Raw genomic sequence first — 26,990 nt, 5'->3', positions numbered from 1 at the left:
GGGGGGGGGGGGGGGGGGGGGGGTGGAATACTTTCTTCTAAGGAGCCTTCACAACAACAATTGTTTAATATAATTCACAAGGAAATGGTGAGTTCTAGTTGAAGTTATGTTGAGTCAGAAAGGACACGTTCAAAGGTTGTTCCGGGCAATGGCAATTCCTTAATTTAGCCCTAAGTAAAGTTTCAAATTTCTTCTACCGTATGGGTGAGCAAAGAAAAAGAAGTGGTAGAAGTTGATTTTAGTAATCTCTTTGTGGTCTCAAAATCTTATGCTCGCAATTCTTGGAACGAAATTCATCGAATTCTTGAACATTATCTTGAACCAATTAATCATCAACCTCTTCTTGGCTGTAGTGTTGTTGAAGGGTATTGGTGATGATTTTGGATTACTATTCAATGAAAAATGAAAATTAATTGAGGATTATCATTTAAAGTAGGAAATTGGTCCAATGAAAAACATTATTTACCCGAAGGGCTATAATGGTTGGATTTCACTATCAAACTTACCTTTGATCTATTCAAAGAAACATGTCTTTGAAGCAGTTGGAAAACAGCCCAGGGGTTTGGTCGTTATCTTCTCACAAACCCTTAATCTTCTCGATTGTTCATCTGCCCACATTGAAATAAAATAAATAAATAAATAAATCCTTGTGGTCATCAACACAATAAGATCAAGAGTTAACTAGGCTAGACATACTTTCTCTGACGGCAACATTTATGGATGAATCTATCTCTCATCTCAAAAAACAAAACACTATTAATGATAATGAACAAAGTAAACAACCATCTTCAACGGGTTTATTAAAGGGAATTAATGTATCCAGCTTTGTTGATACATCCGAGAGTCTCAGAGGTTTTTAATGGTGCCTTCGTCCCTATTCTTGATAATGATTCAAATTCAGTTGTGACTACTAATGATCCAAGTGTTAGTAAGGAAGGAAAAGGCTCCTTTTCAAGGTCCTTGTTTTCTGACTCAACAAGCCTTCTAAGTGTTCAAGAAGTTAAGAATTGTTTTACTGAAATCTATTTCTTGTTTTATTTTCGGAAAAAGGGGGTGACTCTTTGCTTTCAACCATTTTGTAGAATTCTAAGTTTAGTTTAGGTACAATTGAAGAGATCTTGTTCAAGTCTTTTGGCCCCTCCACTTAAGAAAATAACCATTCGAAATAAAACATTAATTGAGCCCACACAACAAGGTTCTCTTAATCCTTGCACTCTTTCTAAAGGTTCTATCGGTGATTCAGAAATAACATTTGAAAAGGGAATTTTTCATCCAGAAAAAGACCCCTCTGCGTGTAGGTCACCCCACATCATTGCTTGGATGACTCTAATGTGGCATCAATAGTCAGCATGGGCAGCGTGGAATTAGACTTGTAGCCTATGGAGAATTTTCTAGATATTAATATTGAAGGTTCATTCGCAAACACTTTTGGATTAATTTTTCAAGATGATGGTAGGAATCTCATCCCCTATTAATTTCTCACCTCTTCTTCAGTTGATTATCCGTCGCCTTCAAATTCTATTCCTATCAAAGTAAAAACTATGACAACAAATTTAGTAGGCACTCCCAGTTTTCTCAAGTTTCTCAAGATGGTAGCAAAAGTCAATAATAGTCATTTTTTTTTCTATAGGGATTTGTTTTATTCGGTCCACAAAAATTTCTTGTTCATGGTTGTCTTTTTATTTTTAATTTTTCTTTTTCACTCCCTTTGGGTTCCTTTGGGAGTTTATCTCCTTTGACCTTTTAATCCTTTTTAGTAAATCAACGAGAAGTTGTTTCTTGTAAAGAAAAAGGATAAAAAGCCAAAAAAAAAAAAAAAAAATCTGCACTTGAGAAATTTTTTGCACCCTCTAGCGGTAACTTGGGCTAAAGTAATGGGCTTAAGTGAGACAAGGCTTAATGATCAACTTCAGCAGATTTTGTTCCATGATTTTTTTTTTTAAAGAATAGTTTCCATCTGGCCGGGAGCTTTGATAAAGTACGAAGGCTAGAGATTGGATCAATAACCATCCTGCTCAGAAGAAGTCTGCCTCAAGCAGTTCTTGGACTGTGCTGTTGACTACTCTTTTCTGTTGGTGATTGTTAGTGTACCTGCGCTCGTTCTTAAATATTTTGTCAAGTCCTTGTTTTTCAAATATTTTAAATTTGATTGGCAAACAGACTCCTAAATATGCCAAAACTATCCTTTTGGATTTATGATTTTGCGATCACCATTTTAAGATGGAGAAAACTATTCTTTTGCCTTAATTCATCAGAGTATTTCTTTGAGTCGCTTGATTAGTTAGAAATAGAAGAGTTTTCAAGGATGAAGGAAGGCCCTTCAAGCATTTTTTTGGATAGTCTCACTGATGTTACTTGATGCAAATTATGTCTGCGGACTTCTTATTGTGTGTAAGTTCTCTTTTAGCCATGAGAGAAAAATAGGTCAAGGCTTTTCTTCTCCTCTTGCAATTGCATATGTTCAGTGATATTAATTTTCTTATAGAAAACAACAAGAAGCTGTTAAATAAGAGCAAGAACAAAAAAAGTAAGCAAGATATCAAATCTGAAGAGTTCATTTTCTTTTATATCAATGACACGATACAAATTTCATTGGTCTAAGTAGAATCCACATTTTTTTTTAATTGTGTTTGAAAGTTGTCTTATTCTTTTGTTACCAAATTAACCCAACAGCAAGTGCTACACTACATGAAATATGGTCATCATTTTATTTGACGGCTTGATTTTATGTTTTTCTTTATGCTCCTACTAAGTTAGTGATGTAGAGAGAATAAGGTTAATTAGGGTAATTCCTTATCCACTTTTATTCACTGTTAATACAGAGCCTCTCATGAATTATTCATAATTTCATTCTATTAAAGATCCTTGATCTGATTCTTGGTGAATTCTCTCCTTAAATACCTTAGGCTACACCAGTTAGTAAGACACCGTATGATTAACCTTTTTTTTTTAGGCTGTAATGCTTTTGTTGGTTTTGATGGTTTACAAGGTAAGGCCTAAAGCATTATTAAAGAGGCTACGGCTGCTGCAGTTGTAGTTGTAGTTGATTTATCTAGGGCCAATATTGCTCGGTAGTAAAAGATTTATTGAGAAGAGCCCCATGATTGGCCAGGCCACATTTCAAATACGTTAATTCATATCTGTTACTACTAGTTTTTATTTCTCTATAAATGTATCCATTTTGGTTGTAGGTTTGAGCCTGATATGCTAGCCTTTTCTGGATGTTACTATGGTGGAGGTGAAAAGGAAAGGCATGAACTGGGTGAAATAAGGAAGCGATGGGCAACACTACCTGTGAGCAGTATTCTATCTGTTTTTGAGTTTTAAATACATTTGAATATTAACTATGGATCTTAAAAATTTTCTTTAGTATTGCTTTTTCTTGAACTCTGTGTATTTGGACATGTACGATTGATCTGCAATAAGCAAGTGGTTGTATATAAAATTTCGGCATTGCTTTACAGGATGTAAGTGAAGAGGAAGAAAGGAAGAGAGGGAAATGCCCACTTACTCCCTATGAAGTGGGTCTGATGCTACGTGCCCTTGGTTTTAGAAATGATAGTTATATTTATGTTGCATCTGGTGAAATCTATGGTGGAGAAGAAACTCTGAAGCCTCTTAGGGAACTTTTCCCAAATTTCTATACCAAGGAGATGCTTGCTGATGCAGAGCTGAAACCCTTTCTTCCATTCTCTTCCCGTCTTGCTGCCATCGACTACATTGTATGCAATGAGAGCAACGTATTTGTCACTAACAATAATGGGAACATGGCCAAGATTCTTGCTGGTGAAAGGTACCAAGCTTATTTCTTTTCTATATCTGCTGCATCATTATCAAGAATGAGATTATTGGTTAGATTGTAAAAAGGCGGTCTGTTTTGATCTTCTCTGATACCCCCTTTTGTGCTCTGCATGTGGGTATAATTCAGCCTATGGATGACTGAATTGGATCCACCACCCAAGAATATAATGCCTACTGAAACTGAATATTTGTGTATCTATTCTTGGACCGTAAAAGACTGTCTTGTTCGAGAGATTGTTTTCAAAATAGTTCTTTTTTTGTACGAATTATAGTAGGGCAGCTCGAAAATAGATTTTATATACTTAAATTCCTTATATTTTTTTGATATATAGCATTATTTTCGCAGGACTTCTCCTGAAATCTCTTATTAAGAACTGTTTAGTATAGAAATCAATGTTTTAAATGGCTAGAGGTGTTCAGGTGATCTACAAAAATTGATAAAAACTATAGCAATATTGATTGTATAAAGTACAAAAGAAGATGAAACTCACTTCTATTAATTGTCTTCTTAATTAAAGATTTCAAATTCATTCTTAATCTTGTTTATCACATGGTGTATTACCGTTGAATGTTTAAGTTAATTTTTATATCTTTGAAGAATTGACCAACAAATTGATATATGATTCTTCCCACTATTACATGAGGCCTAATAACTTTGTAAGCCTTGAGACTGCCTTGAAAACCTTTTAAAACATTAATTGGAAGTTTTAAAGTTCCTTTGCGTATTCTTCATCTTGCCTTCCTAACACTGAACTTTGATTTGTGTATTTTAGGAGGTATTCAGGTCATAGAAGGACCATTAGGCCAAATGCAAAAAGACTCAGTGCTCTGTTCATGGAAAGGAACAAGATGGATTGGAATACATTCGCCAGAAAGGTAAAATCTTGCCAACGAGGGTTCATGGGTGAGCCTGATGACTTGAAACGTGGTAAAGAATTTCATGAATTTCCCGACTCCTGTATTTGTGAGAAACCCGTCACTGAAAAAGTAAACGAAGATGATGAAGGTAATCACCTCGATTTTCCATTGATAACTAGGCAAGGAGTAGTGGAAAAGAGAAACTTGATGGAGTTCATTTAGTTTCCACGGCATTAGAGAGAATTTTTGTCCCCTTTATGGAGAGGAAGAAAATGCATAGACGACAAGATGAGAAGAGTATCTCTATGAGGCAATTTTCATGAAGTCTGCCCTATCGTTTTCGCGCCATGGTATAGGAAGTTCGATCAAGCCTATCTTCTTCATCCATGGTACAGGAAGTTCGATCAATTGTTCATAACTTAGTCTTTTCTCTGTCAAAGAGTATATAGATATGTAGTTCTGTCCAAAACCTTCTGCTGCTGCTCTAGTCTTTTTATGCGCAAGCTAACATACCCCCGCCCCCTCCTGATTTATTTTATTAATTTGTGGAACTATGATATATGAACTGAACCTATGTGGCACTACAACTGGAAACAGTTTGACTCGACAGCATGCTCGATACGCAGCCGAATTGTGGCCAGCGTTACTGACTTCATATGATTGAACCTGTCAGACATTTGTGAGCCTAAGGTAATATTGTTATTTTTTCTCATTGTTTTTCATCTATTGCAATTTCAGAGAACTTTTGTTTGCAAGCAAACACAATGGATCATTTTAGTTTGCTCTGCAAGTATTCCAGTGAAAGTGACAGTAGATGATGTTCTAATTAAGTTGGATTTGTTTTAAGTTTCAGAATTGTGATTGATTCACAGTTTTATTGAGATTGGTACGACGAAAAACATCGGAAATTTCAAGTCAGGTTATTCGGAGAAAGATAAGCTTGGGATTTTTAATTGTAGGATGATAGTAAAGCTGATCAATTAGATTTGACACTAGATGATGCCTATCAATCCCAACCGCCATCGCCATTGGATACTCTATCAACTATAAGATTCAGTCATGATTTTGCTAGGATGTCATAACATAATCGAGTTGGTTGACTTTTGGGAGACTTTGGTAGCATTGTAGATGCAACAATTTAGCATTCATCTCATTGAAATGCATTTAATGTAAAGCTAAATTCATTAGTAAAGGATGTTGGGTTAGGTGCTCGGATCTCACTTGGGTCGATATAAATTCATCTCACTGAAATCCGTCGATGAAATTGTTATATTATACAACATTTTTTTCCCTCTAAAAGATGATTTATTACCTTTAGGAGTTTTGTGAAGTTTTCTATTGTTTAATTATAAAACTTTAATTCTATATTTTTGTGGTATCATTTTATTGTCATTCCATGATGAATGATTTAAATATAAATGATAGAGGAAAACGATGATTAATATCTTTTAATGTAGAAGATTTAAAATAAAAGAAATTAGAAATTGATATATTCGAAGGTTGAGCGTTATACTCGGGTATAAATGGAACAAAGAACTCTCTTTAAACATTGCTTTCATAACTTAATTCCAGCCAGTTACAACACATCAATTTTGAAAAGCCTGGAATTTGACAATTTGATGTTTAAAAAAAGTTTTTTGATTCATCATTAACCCAAGAACAAATATTCAATTTTCTAAAATAAATTTTGTAAATTATGCTTGCTTATTTATTTATTAAGATAATTCTAGATTATTTGAATTTGAAAGCAATCAAAATAAAAAGTAATAAAAAAAAGGAAAACCAACATTGAGAGGGATCGACTCTCCAAGGTACTCCAGCTTGCTTGTAATAACCCTTCGTTCACTCCTCCATTCGTCCCACTTTGCTATAAATCTACTCTACCTTTTACATTCGGTTTAAGACATGCTTGATAATAAAAAGATTTTGGAAGTCACTTTTCATCACATTTTTTTTTTGTTGGAGCAATCCAAACATGCCCTTAAGAAATACACCAAAGTCCCTTCTTAATATATATTTTAGAATGATTTTGTTCTGAATTGCTTTTTGGTAGGCCCTTGTATTATTTAAGGACCAAACGCCCCTTTAAAGGTCTGCCCATGTAGAACCAAAAAAATTCCGTGGTTCAGAGAGTATAGTTTTCTCAGGTTTCAGAACAACAGCCACATTCTAATGCCATTACCAACGCTACCCGCAGTCACAGCACTATTTTATGAAGCCAAACCAACATTTATATTTTCAATACATCTGGAGTGGGGAAGAAAATACATAATATAAGCAAAAACAAAAAAGAAAAGAAAAGAAAAGAAAAGATTCCTACTCATCTATGGAAAACTTCTACTGGTAAGGTGGCCATAATATAACAATGCAACATTACTCTTTCTTCTATATATTGTTCAGTGAACAAATTTTGGGCAGTACCTGAACCCCTTCTGACCACCTTCTTCTAGTGTACTGGGAAAACAGTAACAATTTAAAAGCACCAAGTCTGTATTTAACTCCGCACGGGAACGAAGCGGAGTAGATGCTTTGATTCTGAAATCACACAAGACTAATGTGATATTATTATAGATCAAGGGGGTGGTGTAAGAGGACATGAATGGATAGCCAAACTACCTTTTGAATTCCAAGACCAACCTACAAGGAGAGTTTCAATATACATCCTGTTATGGTAGAGGAGCTTTGAGAGAGCACAAATGTGAGGTAACTTCAATAAATATGAACTAAAGCTAAACTTGTAGGAGTATAACTAAGGAAGCAAGAGTTTCCTTTCCTACATTTATCTATATATTAAATACAACAATATAAAACTACTGTTAAAGTCACATTAATTATCGGCAGAGGACATTTCCTGGGCCTAGAACCAAGTTCGCTAGAGACCCCCCTTAGATTTTATTCCCTGCCACAATCAAGAAATACATTTTCATCATGATGTAACGTAAATTTGAGGCAAAATTCTGAAGTGAATCTGGCACATCAGTTCTTACCTCTAGATGCATTCCTGCTCTGGCTTCTTTGACCTTTATCGTGTGAAATAAAAGGAATTTTTGAAATTGTCAATGAGCTTTGCAGTCCCTCTAATAACTGCAAACACCGAGATTCAGAATGCACACGCACGTTACAAAACATATATGAGGGTACACCGTACGTAAAATACAAAATGAATAAATGAAACAAGTGAAAAAAATAAAACAGAAAGAGAGAGAGAGAGACTCCTTTCAACGTTAGGCTCAAGGGAAAACAGAATGCACAGGCATGCCAAACTTATTGATTAAGGTTCTTGTATCAAAGACTTACTCTTGAGGTCGGCTGAATTCGGCGGTTGGATCTACGTGGCTCAATAACATTAGAATTTGGTTTGTTAGAATTCCCAATGAAAACCTTCTCTTCCTCAATTTTTGCCAATTTCGCAGCTGCAGGAGCAAGTTTTCCTTTATTTGCTCGTTCAGGCTTCGAGTGAAATGAGGATGCTTTCTTGGGAGCATGTGCTGGAGGAAATAAGACCGAACCCTCTGGTGCTTCTTCAATGCTACAAAAAGAAGGAACATCCATTTGGTCGTTCTTCCCTGAAGCACCCTCATTCTGGCTTCCAGGATCCTTGGTGATAACTGCTTCCTCTGTTGCCGAAGGATAAACATCAGCAGAAACATTTGCCAAAAGGGCTTTATTCTGTGAATTAGTCTTACCTGACAAACTTGGCTGCTTTCCGGACTTGACACCCATGGGCTTGGCGTCATTTGCATGTTTTTCCTTCGTTTCATATTTTGAAGTTCTTTTTGATCCTTTGGAGGTGGATCCTTGCGGCATCAAATTCTTGGCCAACTTAGCGGAATCATTTGCTTCAGTAGTTCGAGCACCCGCATCATAATGTTTGCTCACTTCCATAAATTTTCTCTTTTTTCCAGGCCTGGGAACACCAATAACCACTCTTGATGTCCCCTTCTGCTTACCAGTCCGAGCAGTTTTTAATGGATTAGACTTGTTCTCAGTTTGAGTATGTCTACCAACATTAAATACTTTTTCATTTGCTGCTAGCAAAGGCAAACTTGAGTCCGCTGGCTTCACTGATTCTACATCCTCCACAATCGTAGGCATTTTATCCTTCCTTTTAACCTCTGCAGCTGGACTGCCCAACTTCATGCGCTTTTCCTGAGGCATAACAGTCTGAATGCAATTGCAACTCAGCATATTTCGACAGATTAAAAATTTAGAATCAGGGTCAAACAATCATAAGTAAGGTAAGAACCTCATGAGAATAGTCATTTACATATGAGCCGGATAACTCAACCCATTCCCCATCTTTCCATATGAGAGTAGGCCGGAGATTCCAAGCTTTGATAGTGGACGTTTCACCTCGAGCTGCAAGAACCAAATGATGGTTAATTTACAAGAAAAAAAAAGAAGAGAGAGAGAGCACAATCTTCATAGAAAAAGGTCAATTAAACTCTGAATCATAGTGACATGCCTGGAAAGCAGACGGTATATGTCGTTTCATCTTTTGCGTCCTTCTCAGCAACCACTCCTTCATGCCAGCTGGAAAAATATAAACAAACAGCAGATTACAGATTGAACATGGGGTGATATAAATGGTACCCACGCACAAAATCTATATATTTTAACAGTGTAGCTGTTGAAACTACTCAAAGCAGCTAGTCCTTATAACAGCGCAATTTTGTAATTACTTAGTCTCTAACCTATTTAGAGACGCAAGCCTCATTTGTATTAGACGTGACAAGATAACAAAAAATTACTTGCATGATGGCTTTTAACCAATCCTTATGCATAAGGACTTGGAAAATCAAGTATCCACAGGAATGTAAGGTTCTCCCTATGTTTGGGACGGTCAGTGCTCTTATGATAAACTCCCAAATTAGAAACTCAGATAAAAGAGGTAAGTACTGGAATCTCGTAGTTCTATACTCTCTCTATGAATGTGATGGAATCATTTTCATAATTACTTGCTTTCAAGCTTTTGGACTTTATCCAGAAAGTATTGTGCAGTCATCATTAAAGATACTGTTCTTTGAAATGACATTTGCACTATCTTAAGGAAACTTGGCTCCAAGAATATGAGGGGTTTTCCAAAGATAGATAGGTATGTCGGGGATCTGTATGATTCTCAGTGACTTTGGACAGGAGTGTATCCACCCCCTTCTCACCGTATACTATGTTGCTTAATTAAAACTATTTGCAATAAAGAAATGAGGAAGCACATAGAGAAAACAACACCTATTCTGCATCCAAGCATCAACTTTGTCTCCAACTGACCAGATGTAGTCCCCTGCAACTGCTCGGCGTCTCTTCCTCGTTCCTTCACTTGGCAAGCTAGTCATAGGACGAGAAATTCGTATCCTTGGTGCCATACCCCCTTGACCATCAAGAGCAACCCACTCCTTTACTTGACCTGACCCTGCACAAATCAAGAAAGTGAACAGTTAGCAAAGAGAAGTCAAGAACTGTACATGTTTCTAAACCTCAATATACTCTCAGTTTCTTAAGAGCCCAATATACTCTCATGAACTTCTCAAAATAATTTATGGACAAGAAAATGATAAAATAGTTTTAACTACATCTTCTCTTGCAAGCAAGAATCAAATAATGTGCCTTGGTCAATCTCAAATTACAAAATCATAAGATCATCAGCTTACATTTTATGCTTCGCTAGTCATTACCTTGTTCAGGTTGAAGTTCAGTGTAGGACACATAAGCTTTCCCTTCCTTCACACTCAGCACATTGGCTGTGAACCAAGAAGCTTTTAATCCATTTCCATCCTTAAAAACCTAATTCATAACCAATCCAGTTAGTACAAAATCAAGAGTCAGAAAACATCAATAAATGATTAGTAAATACAGGTGCATACTTCTTAGCATTTAAATTCCACATTGGAACTTCTACTCATAGCTTCAGCAACTCAAAAGAAGAAGAAAGAACAAATATCAACAATGGTGAGACTTTAAAAAATTAAATATAACAATCTCATACCTCGACATGGGAACCTTCCTTGATGCTACTTTGTCTTAAATCCTTGGGCTTTTCACACTCGTTCTGGGAGGATCTTTCCCCAACCTCAGATTCTGGAACAACACCAATGGTTTTTGTCAGGCCAGAAGCATTTTGGTCCTTGTCCCCATCATTTTCACGAGGTGGTACAGAACTTGGGATACCTTCGACCAATCTGGGATGATTCTCAACAGAACCCATAGATATGTCTCCAGGAATAAGTGAAGTGACATTGACACTTGCCTGAATTTCATTCTTACCTGACAGTCCCTCTCTAGGATGCTTAATTGCTGAATTGGAATATCCTCCATTAACATCATCAGATCTCATAACCATCTCAGATGAAACTTGAGGGACTTTCCAATAACCCTCTGGACCAGCTTCTACTAACTTGCCCAAGGGAAGAGGATCGCTCATGGCAACTAACTTTCCAGCTTGTGACACCGCAACTGCTGCCAGCTCGGCAGCTTTGACAATGGCATCCACATTTTCAGCATGCTTAGAAGCAGCTGATGCAGCTTCAACCCTCTTTCTAGCTGCCTCCCTAGCAGCAACAATAATAGAACTGGAACTATTTCCTCCATCTTCACCCCTCAAGATGGACGCTGGAGTGGCCTTCCCTACACCAACAGCACTGCCATGAACAGGAACTTCATTGCTGTGACAAGAAACTTCATGGCTAGATGAAGTCAACGCCTGGTCAGCCATCAATTTTGCTTGACGTGCAGCATTTAATGCCACATTGGCAGCAGCAGCTGCAGCCTTTGCGACGGAAGCAGCTGCTGCTATTGCAACAGCTGCAGAAGCTAGTTTAGCTTCAACAGCTGATACTAATTCTGAATTTTTCTGTCTGTCCAATTGACTCCACAATTCTGCACTGTGTTTAACAGCTTCAGATGCAAACAGTGCAGCATCCTCAGCCACTTGCTTAGCCTCCGCAACCTTGCCAAGTGTTTCCTCCGAAAACATAGTTTTCCCTCTCAAATCTTGACCAGCGTTCTTTGGGTGAGTAGGTGGACACAATGAAGATGCAGATAAAATCAAATTCTCAGAAGGTGCCTTAAGGTAGACAGATGGAGATGTTGCAAGAGTAGAAATTGTAGTTGTAACCACAGCTGAAACTGGTTTTAAATGTGGTTGAACCTGCATAGTTATAAGGCCCGGATCCTCAGAAACTGTAATCTTCTTTCTTTTTCTCGTTTTTGATTCAGTCAAATTTTGCCCGGTGGTTACTGGCACCTTTTTTAACTCAAGCAGGGGGGAGGCCCCAGTTAATGCATTACAAGTAGTTCCACCGTGAACCATTGAACCAGAGGGCTTCACGGTGGAGGATTGTGGCATAGATGATTCCTTCAATGGCGTTAAGAGAACTGGCTCAGTATTTGGCAAACCAGAAAACTGTGCACCAGAGTCAGGTGTCGATGTCTGAGTAGCAACCCAGGTACTATGGAATGGGGTCTGAGAAAACCATGACAGATTATGACCAATGAAGTTCCTGACAGGAGGAGTCTGATACGGATGCAATGGAGAAAGTGCTTGCTGATAGTCTATGACTGGACTTCGAGGCATAATACTAGGTTGCAAAGTACTTGAAGGTGTGGAAATATTCCAGAGTGGTGAGGAAAGAGGGATAATAGGATTTAACACCGTTGAAGTATTCTTACTGCTAACTCGACTGACTGGAGGAGATACAGCTTTACTTTGTAGTGTACTTTGTTTATTTGCTTTCTCAGTACTCCTACCTACAGAACAAAATTTTAAATTCAGAGAGAGACAAATAAGCCTAGAAAAGTATAAAATGCCTCACAAAGTACCGGATTGTGATTGCAAAGGTGTCTCTGGGTTAATAGGCTGAGTTTTTTTTCCATGAAGCCTGTCCACGCACATACGCCAGGCATTCTCCCAAAGGTTTGTTCTACCATCTGAATTTAAGAATCACATAAATAAAGAAAAACCGACATCCATATAGTGAACCAAATCAATGATAGGGGAAAATTTTACCATGTCCTCCAAATGCAGCCAGCATGTATGCCTCATCTGGTGCTGTACCTTGACTGCAGCAACGATTAAATCCATAAAAATTACATAGTAGAAAGAAGCTCAATTAAACGAACTGTATGAGAAATTTTCTGTGTTTATTTAAAAGGATGAAGTGCCTTTTTTTCTGTCTGCCTCTTTTTTTAATAGGACAAGACTTCAATCTCTTAAAACGTTTTTCAACAGTAACGAATGGTGAACAATTACAATGGCTTTCAGTTCTGACACTTGTTTAAGTAAGAAAAATAAATTAAGAACTCACATCAAAGCTCCATAAACAAAAATCTGAGCGCGCAATTGAACTTGCTGCAAGTCTGTGAAAGGCTGTAGAAACATTGGAGATGGGGAAGCAGAATTCTTCAAAGAATTGTTCAAGTCTGGAATGCTGGAAGCTGAAGCACCAATAAAGACAAATGGTTTAGCACCACTGGACTCCACATGCCCATGATGTTGTATCTCATTAGACTGTGCAAGCTGGAAAATTCCAGGATTGCGCATGGGCGTACTTTTAGATTGCTCTAGTTTCTCTGATTTCTTCATGTGACTGCCCTTTGCAGATGACTCTTTCCCTGATCCTTTGGCAGAAGCACGCCTATTTTTACGCTCAGAAGTGCCCTTGGAACGACCACGTGCAACTTTTACCTCAGACACCTGAGGGCTCCCATGCGAAATTTCCTGAGCATTCTTGACGTCCAATTTGGATAGGCCAGAAGATGATGGAGGTCCCGCCACAACCTTCGATAAAAAATAATCCACAATGTGAAAACAGAAATGTGAACAGAAAAAAATGTATATATTATCCTGTGAACAGGAAGTTGTTATGAAGGGGGAAAAGATCTAATGGCATCCATGACATGAAGGAAAAGAATCACCAAAGAAGCATTGACTGCTGGTGCAACTGCAATGTCAGAATAATTTTTTGGCAGATCTACCGATGAACTGGACACAAAGGTAAGAACTGTCTCACTTTCGGAGGCACCGTTTCCTTTGGGCAACTGGGAACCAGATGATGCATTGCCAACCACCGTACCATTGGCCTCTGGAGCTTCAACATTCTTACTTAATGGCCCATTATTTGAATCCTTTTCATCTGGATCACAAGAAGCCACAGTAGTTTTGACAACATCAGGTAAATTAGGATGTTTATCAGTATCAGTAGAATTATCACTCTCCATCACAGTCGTCTGTTCATGAGGTTGAGGAAAAGTAGCTGAACATAATGAACCTTCCTTTAAGCCAGCAGCATCTGCAACTGAGTAGTGAGAGAAAATTCAAGTTTAAAGAAATTTGGAAATTATATATAAGTTTTAACGGCATTTCCAGTACCACAGCACAAAAACAAGAACATATCATTCAATTTTACTTCATCTAGAGGAAAGACTAAACGCCCTTATTTCTTTTCCTACATATGCTCAGAATGCAGCCTGCCGCATGCAAGTTCTTTTCCATGTAAAACGAAATTCATGTCAACAGAGCATTTACCAGAAGCAATCAACAATCTGTACAAAATGATAAAAGCGATGAACAGAATAAGCAGAGTAGAAGGTTCAATACTGAATTCCGATCCAAGTCTAGTTACATATTAAAATGCACGGATAAGAAAACAAGAGATGCTGACTATTGGTTTGGTTGTATTTGTTTTCTTTTGGAGGCTCCATCATTAAAAGAAAAGGTGAAAGGAATCACTATGATAACACTACTAAATGGAAACATTTTTAAAAAAATGAAAAAAAAAAACAAAACATCTAATAACTCTAGCAAGTCTTTTATGCTATTCTAGTGCTTTTATGATTAAATCTCCCTAAATCTTTGGTTATAATTGAATATATATTTGAAGAGCTTTGATTGTTCCATCTAAGTAATTGAAAGCTAAGAAAAAACAACATTATGCTAATTTGGTGTTACAGTATCCATGGAAATAGTTTACCAGTAAACTTGTAGGTTGAAACATTTCTAGGAGCAAAGTGTACTTGATATAGTACGAGGAAAAATAACTCATTAATTGATTTCACGCTTTTGTTACATTCAACCCAAAACAACTAATGAAAAGCTGTCACTCTAGCACCTCAAATTCATTTGGAGGATTATAAGGATGGAGTAGCTGTATTTTGATGAGAGAAGAAGATTGAGGGGATTGATTTTGAGAGGAAAATGAGGAGAAATAGCAGAAAGTCATTCCCAAGGAGATAAGTAGCCAGGAAAAAGGGGCAGCATTGCAACTTGTGTTCTGACTACTCAGTGGAATGCAGATTCATGAAGACATTGACAAGCAGGAAGTAGAAAGCTAGACGCGATCGAAAATGTGAAAGCCAAGATTCAAGACAAGGAGGGCATCCCACCTGACCAACAGCAATTAATCTTCATGGGTATTAGCCAATTGAAGATGGCAGAACTCAAGCATATTACAACATCCAAAAGGAATCAACTTTGCATTTGGTGCATCAACTGCGCGGTGGGATGCAGATTTTGTGAAGACGTCGAAGGGGACGGCGATCACATTAGAGGTTGAAAGCTTGGACACAATCGACAATGTGAAACTGAAGATTCAAGACAAAGAAGGAATACCTCCCGATCAACAGAGACTAATCTTTGCTGGAAACAATTGGAGGATGGTTGGACTTTGGTTGATTACAACATTCAAAAGGAGCCCACCCTCAACCTGTGCGGAGGCTTTTAGGTGGTTCAAATGATTTTAGGTGATCAAAAGGGTTTAATAAAAAAAAAAATCTTAACAAGTAAAAGGCATTAAAAAAGAAAAAATTTATCTCTTCTTGAACAATCACTTGGAAAGATGAATTATCCAAAAAAATAAAAAAATGGCTGACTGAAAAATCTTCAAGATATGTAGTAAAATAAATTTTTTTAAATAAGTAGAAACACTTCTCAATGGAGTACAATCAAACATATTTAAAGCACTTTCTAAAAAATTTAAGATATAAAAACAAATTTATTAAAAGTATTTTAAGAAGCACTTAAACTAGAAGGTATGTCAAACACACCCTTCATCGGCTGAAGGTCTATAATGCTAAAGATGTTTCACAAAACCAACCAAGAAATCAACAACCACGAGAAGAAGCTGCTAGCTGAAACAGAAAATTTACCACAAAACTAAAAGATTTAAACTTCAAGAACCAATAAAATCAAATAATTTATCATAACATATTGTTTCACATGCATTTATCTAGAAGTTATATAATTTGGTTACTCACTGTCGGTGTTCACTGCAATAGCTTTCTGACAATTTTTTCCCACAGATTCCGATAAAACTTTAGTATTTTCCTGATCTTCCTGATAAGTATCAAATGTTTCTCCTGGCAATGGAGTTAAAGATGAGTAGTCATCAAGCAAAAAAATTCTAAGAAATCATTTAACAACTTGGTCGTTAAAAACATGGAAAAGATACACTGAAATAATTGTGCAAGTTAAGTGATCAAAACCAACAATGTTAAAAAAAAAAAAAAAATGTCATGGTTTGAAGGACTCTAAACAGAAGAAAAATCAGAAAACAACTGGCAATATAACACATTTTCATTTTTTTTTCAATCGCATTAGTAATTAGCAGTGTTCTACAAGAGAATTGAAACCATCGGTGTGCAGGCAAGAGCATCATTGGAATGTAATTATCTATCAGATCCTTTCTCGAAGGTCCCAAAGCAACACTCTATGATGATGGGAATAGGTCAGACCATGTAAATCAAGGGGGATTGACAAATTATACATGGAGCCAGTAAAGTCGATAACACATGTTGGCAGCTCCAAAGTGCAATGCGCACACATTGAGGGATGGACGGTGACCAACCCTTGCCGACTGATTAAGCCCTTGTATCCTTTACAATGTTGGGCCTTGTATAGAGGAACCTCAAGAGAGATGGAAATCGGGAACTTGCGAACACACCATCAATGAAAGGTAACTGAGGCCACCCAACAAGGGAACAAAGCGCAAGAGATACACATAGTCGTGAAGGGGCGTCGGTGTTTCAGCCGTCCACAAACTCATGCACACCACCTAGACGCCAGATGTCGTGAGGAGAAAGACCAGCACACAACAAACATGTGTCGTGGGACAAGCAACATGCACAGTAAGTGCATGCAACGTGTCACGATCATGCTTATCCAAGGCGTGAAGGGGCGTTGGTGTTTCAGCCGTCCACAAACTCATGCACACCACCTAGACACCAGATGCCGTGAGGAGAAAGACCAGCACACAACAAACATGTGTCGTGGAACAAGCAACATGCACAGTAAGTGCATGCAACGTGTCACGATCATGCTTATCCAAGGCATGTTGCCTGTGGCCGTGTGTCGGATTCTCCGATCATGCTTATCCAAGACGTTTTGTCCATGGCCGCATGCCTGTTTCAAACTCCCTTAACTTTCTTTCATGTATAGTTAGGTCTTTAATATTCATGTTGTGTCAATACGAGGGTGTATGACCGTTCACCAAAATCGTGTCTACACTAGCCAAAATGTACTATAAAAGGATATGACTAGTTGTCAATTCTTTCAACCTGGGTTATATACTATCAAAGTTGTGGTTATTGCTTATTCGCTTTTAGCCTATAACATGGCTTTCTTTCAAATTGTTTTTTAACGTATTTCCTTACTCATGTTTTCTAAAACATTTCTCTCAAATGTGACCTGAGACTTGTGTCAAAATTGTCCACAAAATCCAACCTTCACCCGGCTGACTTATTTGCTAGGTTAGAACAAGTGCTTCACAATCGCTCTCCCGCTGTCACAAGAGTGCGACTGTGACACAACACACGACGCACTATGCAAAGGCACATGATAACATTTTGTGTACACGTCTCTCTTATCTTTGATTTTTTATATTGTGGCAATTGGTATCTAAAATTCAGATTCTGGGTACCATCTACAAAGAAAAACAAGATAGGGAAACTAGCCAAAATAAAGCTGTAGAATGCAATACAGCACCATAGGAATCCGTCTAGGGTTTCAGACCAGAGTCCACAAGTCTTAACACATACGGAACTCTGCTAAACACTAGGAAAAGTGATAGTCCTTAAAGAAAAATAAACCTAACTCAACTAGGACACTTATTAACTATTACTTATTAGACTGAAGTTAAGTATATTCCAGTTACAAGTTAATCAACATTAGATTTTCAAGAAATTACTTCTACTTAAAGAAATCTAGAAAGACTTTGCTAGAAAAAAAAGTAAAGAATATTAAATTCACTTCAGTTAGTAATAAAGAAAACTAATAATTTAATTTCACAGACACTTAAAACCTTTAAACTAACTCGCAAATCCAAAGAGTCGCACCTGACTTTTTAACACCACTACCACATGCTTTTGCAGTTGTCTTCAAAAAAGCTGGATCAATGTCCATTTCCTGTCCGCAGTCCTGGATAAGATTATTGGCAACGTCTACTTGAGGAATAGGTTGGCTCTCTGTGTTGCAGCCATCTGTATTCAAATTCTTTGAAATAGATTGATCAACACTTTCACCTAATCCCTGGCCAGCAGTAACACAAGCAGATTTGTCAGCTTGAGAAAGAGGATGAAACTCCGCCACAGGTTGAGAAGTATCCAACAGAGGAGAACTTCCTTCAGCAGGAAGTATCACAACACTTTCTTCTTTTCTATCTGGTTGAGTAAACTCCACTACATTAGGTTGCAATAGATACTCTTTGTCATCAGCATCTTTTCTGTCTGTCAAAGCTTCAACTAAAGGTAAGGAGTCGCCCTGTAATATGCCACATGGTCTCACATTGGCATCCTCTAAGACAGAAACTGATATAGCACATACTGCCTCAGATGTGTGGTCAGAGGTAGAAGCTGACACTGCAACTATAGGAAGAAGGAGAAAAAAAAAAAAAAGTAAATGGTTCAAATATGCTGCATATATAACTTTTTTTTTTAATAAGAAACAATTTCATTCATGTATGAAATTTACAAAAGATGGAAAAAAAAAACCTCTCTAAATGAGTTACAATAAACTTCTCCAGTTTGAACAAAAGTGCAGTATAGCTATCTGACATCGTGCATACACAAAAATTACGTATGAAGATCACATACCTGATTCCTCACCAGCATTAACACTGGACTCCAATTTTGTATCTATTGTCTCACTTTCGACACCACTCTGTTGAAAAGACGGGGATACAATTCGCTTATCTGTGACAGGAGACTCAGTAGTCTTGTCATTCACACTAATAGAATCAGAAGATAACCGCCTTTCTTCCATGTCACTGACAGAAGCATGTTCAGCATGGCTATCAACTGGCTGGCACGGTTTATTTTCCTCGCATAAGTGTGTTGATTCAGCCTCCGTGGTAGGAAAGTTGTCCGAGGGAAGAGTGCACTCACAAACATCTCTAGAACTAACAATACCTTGTGTTTCCTTTGAAAAATTATCAGGAATATCTCTGATATGACCACTGATGCTTTTGTCGACCTTAGAGGAATTACTTTCCTCTATGGCAGATGCAGAAGACTCAGACTTACTATTCTGTATCTCGATGTCCAAGGGAAAACATTGCTGCTCTTCAATAAGTACTTCCTGTGTATTAGCCATCTGCCCAACTGAATGAACTTTAGGCCCTTGAAAGGCACAAACTTCAGCATCAATGTTTTCCCCCTCACCTGCACAAGCCTCGGTTCTAGCATCGCCTTCAACAACTGTAGATAATACCTCATGCATGTTTTCTTTGGACGGATTCCCGATCTCCAAATTGGTACACAAGACCTTATCATCAAAATTGTTAGTTTCAGCAGGAACTCCAGATGTAAACTCTCCACTACCTGAATGGAACTCACAATCTCCCTTCAAGGTCATACTTGCATGGGACTGAAAATTCGCAGTAGTAGAATCCACAATCAATCTTTCTACTGCAACTGTAGGTGATAAAAGAGGGTGGTCTTCTTTACTAAAATCATGTGAATCTTGTTCAATATTTTCAATATGTGTATTAACAGGATTCTTGCATAAATCTTTTATTTGCTGTTCAATATTCTGATTGCTCAACTTTCCACTGCCTGCTTGCGTGAAAGTAACCAAATTATTTATATGCTTTCCTGAAGCGGTAAAATCATCTTGCCCTTTATCTTCCAATGATATGGAAGCAAAAGTACCAGGCATACTTGGACATGTTAGCTTACTGTTTTCTTCAATAACTGGACTTCCCTCACTTGCTGGAATGTCATCAAGTTCATGGGAAACACCGGGATCATCCATGTCCAAACTTCCATCAACAGTTTGAATCCCTTGAAATTCAGTAGGGTCATCCATTTGAGGCTGTTGTTGCTCCCCTCTTATGTCCTCATTAACATGCAATTCCTCAAGACTTATATCTGGTAGTAGCGTAGGCTGTACATCGCCTACTTCAGAAAAACTACTACCGTCATCTTTTAAAGTAGGGTCCATTGGGTTTGTTAGGTAGTCCAATTTCTCACAAGCATTTGACTTCCCAGTAACCGTTGGTGCGAGATTGATATCTTCCTGCCCAACAGATTTCAATAACATTTCAACAGATTCAGAGGAAGTAGCCTCCGACCAAACATTTTTCCGTCTCAATATAGAACAAGATTCTGCTGCACAAGAACTAATCCCTATTCCACTACTTCCACGAGAATAATCTTCAATCCACTGATTATCTTCGTTATTCTCAATACCCAAGAACACCTCAGCTTCAACCAAGCTATCAAATCTTACATGCCCCTGAAGGGGGTCGTCAAAATCAAACTTTGGGAGAGCATATTGCCGAAGAACAGGAGGAAATTTGGCACTTCCTTCACCAGCTAAATGGAGATTCTGGCTTTGAAAGTCATTGTCATCATAATCCATGGGTTTATCTCTGCTTTAGAAATGGTTGGGAAAAACAATGGTTAGAAAAGGTAGTTATGATACGAATATTTATATCCACATTTAGAATAAATTCGTCTTAAGAAATTGGGAACTTACAAAATCCTTAGACTGCTCTTAAAAATCTTCAAAGCAAGTAAAATACAGGGATCATGCAACGTATATTATATTAGAAGTCATTCATCTTGTGTTCGGGCTTGTTTAACCATCACAGAAATGAAATGTCTTTTTATATATATATAAGAAACTGAACAAACATTCAAAACACCAAGGCACCCAAAAAACAGCCTAAAGGACAAAGGGAGACAAGGCTTCCCTTCCCAAAAGAAGGACCTACCTAAAGCACTCCACCCAGTTCATAGTGTAAAAGGAAAAATTACAGGAAGAATTGTGTAAGGCACTCGAACTGTAAGCCGTGAACTGTACAAGATCGCAAAAAGAATCAAAAGAGATTGACTTATCTGTAAAAACTCTAGCATTACTTTCTTTCCAAGTCAGCCAAAGGATTGCCTTTGAGACACTTGCCCAAAGCACCTTAGCTTTATCTTTCAGCCAACAACTGGACTGAGCTTCAACCAATATCCCTCTAGCGTATTTGGTTTACACCCCTGAAGACCAAAAAAATCTACTCAAAAGAATCCCACACCTTTTTCACAAACTTGCAACGAAGAGATGAAGTTTTATTGTAACTATGATTCATCTGACAAAGTTTTATTCTAACCACGATTCATTCCTAATCAGTTTAACCTAACTCGATTTTCCTCTTCACAGGTAATTCTTTTTTCTTCAACTTCAACTCCCCCTCGGTCTTTTCCTTCTAAACTCAGAATCCTCCAGGTATAGATATTCCATCCTTTAAAGCTAAGTTTTACCCAAGTAACATTATCCTCCTTTCCATGAAATTTTCCTTCCTTCATTCCTTCCTAATTTTTTCCCCCTCCACCACCATTTTTAATTAAATTTCCTTTCATGATTCGTACAAAAGATTTCTACTCTTGCTGCCAAGACCAGAAACATTTCCACCCAAATTTTGCCATTCCAGCACCAAATTTTCCACCTTTCACCAGCATTTCTAATCAAACTTCCTTTCACGATTTGTACAAAAGATGTCTTCTCTAACCCCTTAAATCAACAATTCTACCCAAATGCTGCCATTCCAACATTTCCTACTCGTCCAATTTCCTCTTGAAATCTCCCAACAGCTCCCAAAACGCACTCCACCCACCCTTGTTAACCTTGCTATAACCATAAGTACATCTTTGACACCTTCATTAGAAAGAGAAGTGATTTCCATAAATCATCTAAATTGATTTGATATTCTTTCCATACGTATAAATTTCTTTCTTAAATATTTACCAATCTAAGAATAATGAAGAAAGATCCATCCATATTTGTTCCAACCATAGAATGTGCTCCCATTACACTCTAATATGAAACAAAGCTCTGTTTTTTCTGCTCAGCAAACTTCATCAAGAAACCTGGCGAGACATTGACTACCCAAATGAAGAAAGATCTGTTTTCACCCTTGCAACTATTATAATCAATGAAAACTCACAAGATTGAGTTTTCTTTACACCAAGAAGAAAAGGTAGAAAAGAGAGACAACAAATAGAACACACCTAATGAAGGAAGACTTGTTTTCCACATAGCTACTACTGTAATCCATAAAAACTCGCAAGAGTAAATTTAATTGACACCAAGAAAGATGAAAGAAATGAGAGATGGTGAGAGAGAGACTGAGAGAATAGAATAGATCAAGCACCTCTGATCACCAACGTTTGTTATAAAAATAACTATACAAATTCTTTCTTTTTTTTTTTTATATATAACCAAACTTTGATTGAGAAAACAAAAGGACACAAGGACATACAGGAAGAGACCCCACAAGAAAGGAAGCAAACTACCTCCAATCCTGTAAAATAAAACCTAATGTAAAATTACAAAAAGGCTTGACCGCAGAAGCTCGCAAGAAATATAGAACCTAACAAAAGACAAAACCTCACTCAAAAATCTCTCAAACTCTCTAACAATTTTATTGTTCCTCTCACTCCAAACCTCACCAATTCTAGACTAGTAAGCAAAATCACGCCACCAAAGAATATGATCAAGATCCTCAACGGCCCTCCTACAAAGGATACAGCACAATGAGCCATCAAGTTGGGCACTCTCTTCAACACCATAAGGTGCTAATTTGTCCATGGAGGACCTTCCAAATAAAAAACTTAAACCTTCGTTGTGATTTTCACCTTTCACAACAAGGGAAAGATGGAATCACCTAGGGCAGAAGGACTAACTAGACAAGGAAAAATGGATTATACAAAAGCCCTTTAAAGGAATAGGATTCCAATTACGAGTATCCCTTCTACGAGAAATACAGTAAAACTTCCAACTTCCAAAGCAAAGAAAGAAGGTCGTCGAACAATTCACACAGAAACCCCAATAAAGGCGAAGGAATAAGACATGGGCTAAGACAAATCAGCAACCACTGAATGATTTTCTAAACTTCTAATAATTTCATAATTTTACAAACTCATGAAATTGCTAGAAGTTCGAAAAATTCAGCACACCTTCATCATAAAGTTTATTTTTACAATAATTGACAATTATGTAAAAATAGCTTGGATATCATCTATTAAACTACATAGATTGACGAGTTGAATGATTACTGTTAACATAAGAGGAATTAGAAAAAAAAAATACTTTTAAACATTTTTTATACATTGAAATTTGAAGGAACACTGTAAGTTGGGAGAGGATAAGAAAAGATATATTAACCACATTACTTTGAAGCACGCGGATTTCTTTTTTCTTTTTTCTTTTTTCTTTTTTCTTCTTCTTTTTTTCTGTTTGCATGGTATTTTAAACCTCATGACCAAACACGACCATGAAATTATGAACCAACTGCAAGTGAACAAAATCTTGCTTCCTCTTGCTTTCTTTATATTCGAAAACATATGTATGAACCAAAAACCAAAGAAGCCTTAATAACCAACAAAAAAGAGAGGTAGAAGAAAATGACAAACACATAGGATTTAGGCTTAGGTATGGTCAATAACTTTTCAACATAGCTCACCACCAAGCCTCTTCAAAACATAATTCGTCATGTATTTAACCGGTGCAAGCTGATTTATGCTGGCTTTGGTGGTTCTTTTGCAGTAACATATACAACTTGTTTAAAGTGGACTATGCAGCGTACAAAACTAGCATGCACAGAAGGAAAAAGGATAAAAGTACTGCTGTGGATTAAAATATGACAAGTGCGAGAAGCCCATGAGACTTGTGGACATCGTCGTTTAAATATATATCCATGTTCTATATGCAGGCAACAACACGTCAATTTCAAATATCAATTCATGATGAAATGAGATTGTAAGTCCTTTCAATTAAATCTTGCCCCTCCTTGCATACCATTGTGTTATTTGTCAATACAAAGAATGTTAAAAATAGGAGTTGGCCAAAGCAGAATGTACATAGATATAAAGTTTTTTATTCAACTTGTTCTTCAGATATATAAAATTCCACTGATGTACAGTAGCTGTGTTGATTTATCTTTCTCGTTGGTTGGAATATCGTTCAAGTAGACTAGCACAAATTTTCCATACAAAAAGGCTGTACATTTTTCTATTTCTAATTCTGTTCAGAGAGGTTTCTACCCTTCCTTGATCCATGAGACCTTGTAAGAAGTAGGAAGACTAGGCGTCGACATTTCCAAGAATTATTTACACAGCTCAAGTCTCCAGCAATAGAATCTACAAAAACTAGTAGGTACCCATTCTAGAAACTAGTTCATCGACGCAACACATGGGACGCGGTTACCCTACTGAGTACACATACTATTGGCCATAAACTCTCGGAGAACAGTTTTTGAATGGAATAATTAGTATGAGAAACTCTCCTAAATCCCCATACTCACATAGCTGCGAGACACGAATCCAACATTCCACGACATTGGCATTTGGCATGTATCAAAAACCACACCAAAGTGCTAAAAATTAATGAAAACTGATCTCGGGACAACTTTAAAGAAAATCCTCAATAACTTAATTCATAAATCCAGCCTTACAGCTCATCGTTTCAAAGCAGACTAAGAGGCACACCCGCCCTAAATAATCGCAACCAAAAAACCACATATAATAAACAAGCCCAAAAGAATTTTTTGAAAAAAAAAGGAAATGAACAGTACCAGAAGAAGTAAGTCTAGAGACGCTACCTCCCTCCATCCGGTGATGAAAACCAACCCGTTTGATCTCAGCTATTCACTTGTCTTACAGTCATCTACTGCTTCAAACAAAAACCCTACGCTTGAGTCGGTCTCGACCGCAGCAACCAACCTAGTATAAGCAGTCGCAGCACTAACTCCTCAAACGAAAATAGAAGAAGAAAACCCAAACGGCATTCAGCGAGAAATCCAATAGGCTGATAAGAGAAAAAACAAAGAGCTTTGGGTTCTCCGATTATGGAAATTAGGGTTCCGGCAAATCGACGGTGAGATATGATGTCAGAAGAGTGAGATGAAGACGAACAACAACAGAGAGAGAGAGAGAGAGAGAGATAAAGAGAAGCAAGAGAGCATTCGTACCCTCTTTTTTTCTTTATTTATTTATTGTATTTTTTTATTTTTTGTGGTAAAATTGTAATTATAAATTTGTGTTTCACTATAATAGCTGCAATCGAGCTTGGCTTTCTTTTCGTTGAAGTAAAATAATAATAATTAAAATAAAAAGTGAGCACCAAAGAGAACACGACACGTGGTATCTTGCGTTCATGAGGAATATACATTTTTCGAGCCAAGTACAGTTGTCTGAAATTTGTTTAAAAAAATAACTAACTTTTTAGTTTTAAATTCTAATTCAATTCTTGAGAAAAGTAAATAATTTTTTTTTTTATTTGGACTGTGTAAAGTTTGTGTGTTATTTTTGTAAAATAATATTTAAAAAATGTAATATAATCATTTATATTTTGTTTTAGTCTATAGTTAAGTTTCATATGTTTTATCTGTAAAAAAAATATTTGAAAAAATGCAATAATATAATCATTTATGCTAAGTTTATTTGCAATTCGATGTGAAACAACTTATAATTATAGTGCATTAGAGTGAGTTTATTCAAGATACTATCTAGTCTTACGTCTATAATCTTATGGCTCATGCACATATTCGTCTCGATCGTTCAGTTTAACTTTCATTTGAAATATGAATTGAAGTTTCATGGACGAGCATAAAAATACTCAGTAAGTAGTTTACCTGTAGTTTTTAATTTTTTGTTAAGTCTTATGTCATTGGTTCGTTCGATGTTTTAGACATATTTAGAAATTCGTTCCTAAGTTAGAGACTTTCCTAGACTATACTATGAGTTTACTTAGTCACTTACGCTCGACACAGGGTTATGGAGTGGAAACCATGAGTTCTCTTTCTTTAATCGTAATCGATTGGTTGGGTCTTATGATTCGTTCTTACGGCTATAAGGGTTCTTGTTTAGGTGTTCTAATATTCCCCCTCTCGTTGTTATTATCATATTTGTGAACCTTGTCATCATTATCATAAACTTATTGTCGTAGGCACTCGAGGCATTACCTCGATGTTCGTATTCCAACTTATAGTTCTTATCATACCATTATGAACACTATTTTTAGATTTTTTAAAAGGATTCAATTTAACGTTGGATGAAAAGAAAAGTCCTACATCTGCTAATTTAGGAAATGATCCTGAGTTTATAATTAAGGAATACAATATCCATTAGTTTGAGACCTTTTGAGGAAGCCCAAAGCAAACCCACGAGAGCTTATGCTCAAAGTGGACAATATCAATACAATTGTGGAGAGTCGTGTTCATCTAACATGGTATCAGAGCCATGCCCTAAACTTAGCCATGTCAATAGAATCCTCGAATAGCGAACAAACGACTCCAAAAGGAGGCTCCTCTAAGAGGAGACGTTAGATGAAAAAGAAAAGTTTCATGCCCTAAACTTAGCCATTAGTACGCTTTTGAAAGTCTTAAGAAGTACCTACTTAATTCTCGTGTATTAGGTGTCTTCATAGCAGGAAAGCCACCGATACTGTAAATTAATTATCGTGCAAGAAAAATATTTCAGAGCATTGCTAGTACAAAAGAAAGAAATAAAAAGGAAAGGAAGTCTTTTGTTCTCTAAGTACGACCCTAAATGGAATCGTGGTTTAGCCAAATCGTTTTTCACTTTAAATGATGTAAGCAAGAACCTCGATTAATATAGAATTTTAAAGATCCATTTGACACGGATCGTGGATTCTTTGCCACTTCTTCATAGTGCAGCTTGTGTTAGATGAACAAAACTCTCCACAATAGTCTGATATTGTTCACTTGATCTCATGGCTTTGCTTTGGACTTCTCCATAAGTAGGGGTGTACATGACCTACGTTGGGTTAGTGAATTTTTTTTTTGACCAAACACAAAAGTTCCGATTGGTAACCCAACCCAACCCGAAAAATTTCA

General features: G+C 37.0%; 2 protein-coding genes across 13 annotated transcripts in view; one reads left to right on the top strand and one right to left on the bottom strand.

Annotated features, from left to right (window-relative positions):
- LOC111447570 (O-fucosyltransferase 29-like) overlaps nucleotides 1-5,457 on the top strand; it is a 12,054-nt gene extending 6,597 nt beyond the window's left edge. Inside the window, exons 7-9 of the mRNA XM_023086806.1 lie at nucleotides 3,192-3,294; nucleotides 3,465-3,793; nucleotides 4,575-5,457. Of these exons, the coding sequence (XP_022942574.1) occupies nucleotides 3,192-3,294; nucleotides 3,465-3,793; nucleotides 4,575-4,881 (739 nt within the window). The 3' untranslated portion in view covers nucleotides 4,882-5,457. The remainder of the gene's footprint in view (nucleotides 1-3,191; nucleotides 3,295-3,464; nucleotides 3,794-4,574) is intronic.
- A 1,375-nt stretch (nucleotides 5,458-6,832) lies between these two features.
- On the bottom strand, nucleotides 6,833-25,099 carry LOC111454034. Of its 12 annotated transcripts, none has more exons than XR_002712355.1 (18): nucleotides 24,708-25,099; nucleotides 18,739-20,516; nucleotides 17,983-18,510; nucleotides 15,907-16,008; nucleotides 13,570-13,949; nucleotides 12,960-13,432; nucleotides 12,662-12,714; nucleotides 12,475-12,582; nucleotides 10,643-12,402; nucleotides 10,332-10,440; nucleotides 9,889-10,069; nucleotides 9,125-9,192; nucleotides 8,906-9,018; nucleotides 8,346-8,823; nucleotides 7,957-8,276; nucleotides 7,647-7,743; nucleotides 7,276-7,558; nucleotides 6,833-7,194 (listed from the first exon to the last, which is right to left on the bottom strand). XR_002712355.1 is itself a non-coding variant. In XM_023095378.1 (18 exons), exons 2-18 carry the CDS (start codon nucleotides 20,504-20,506, stop codon nucleotides 7,545-7,547), a joined length of 6,462 nt encoding a protein of 2,153 aa, XP_022951146.1. In that variant the 5' UTR covers nucleotides 20,507-20,516; nucleotides 24,708-25,099; the 3' UTR covers nucleotides 6,838-7,544. The 12 variants fall into 12 exon arrangements, 11 of the variants coding, with proteins under 11 accessions (XP_022951146.1, XP_022951162.1, XP_022951098.1 ...); XM_023095378.1 differs by having other exon boundaries at nucleotides 6,838-7,558; nucleotides 10,643-10,734; nucleotides 10,825-12,402; XM_023095394.1 differs by having other exon boundaries at nucleotides 6,838-7,558; nucleotides 12,960-13,089; nucleotides 13,204-13,432.
- Between the last annotated feature and the right edge of the window lie 1,891 nt (nucleotides 25,100-26,990).

This window comes from Cucurbita moschata, unplaced genomic scaffold (assembly GCF_002738365.1).
Source record: "Cucurbita moschata cultivar Rifu unplaced genomic scaffold, Cmos_1.0 Cmo_Scf00001, whole genome shotgun sequence".
Classification (NCBI taxonomy): Eukaryota; Viridiplantae; Streptophyta; class Magnoliopsida; order Cucurbitales; family Cucurbitaceae; genus Cucurbita; species Cucurbita moschata.
This window is presented reverse-complemented; position numbering and strand designations above follow the sequence as displayed.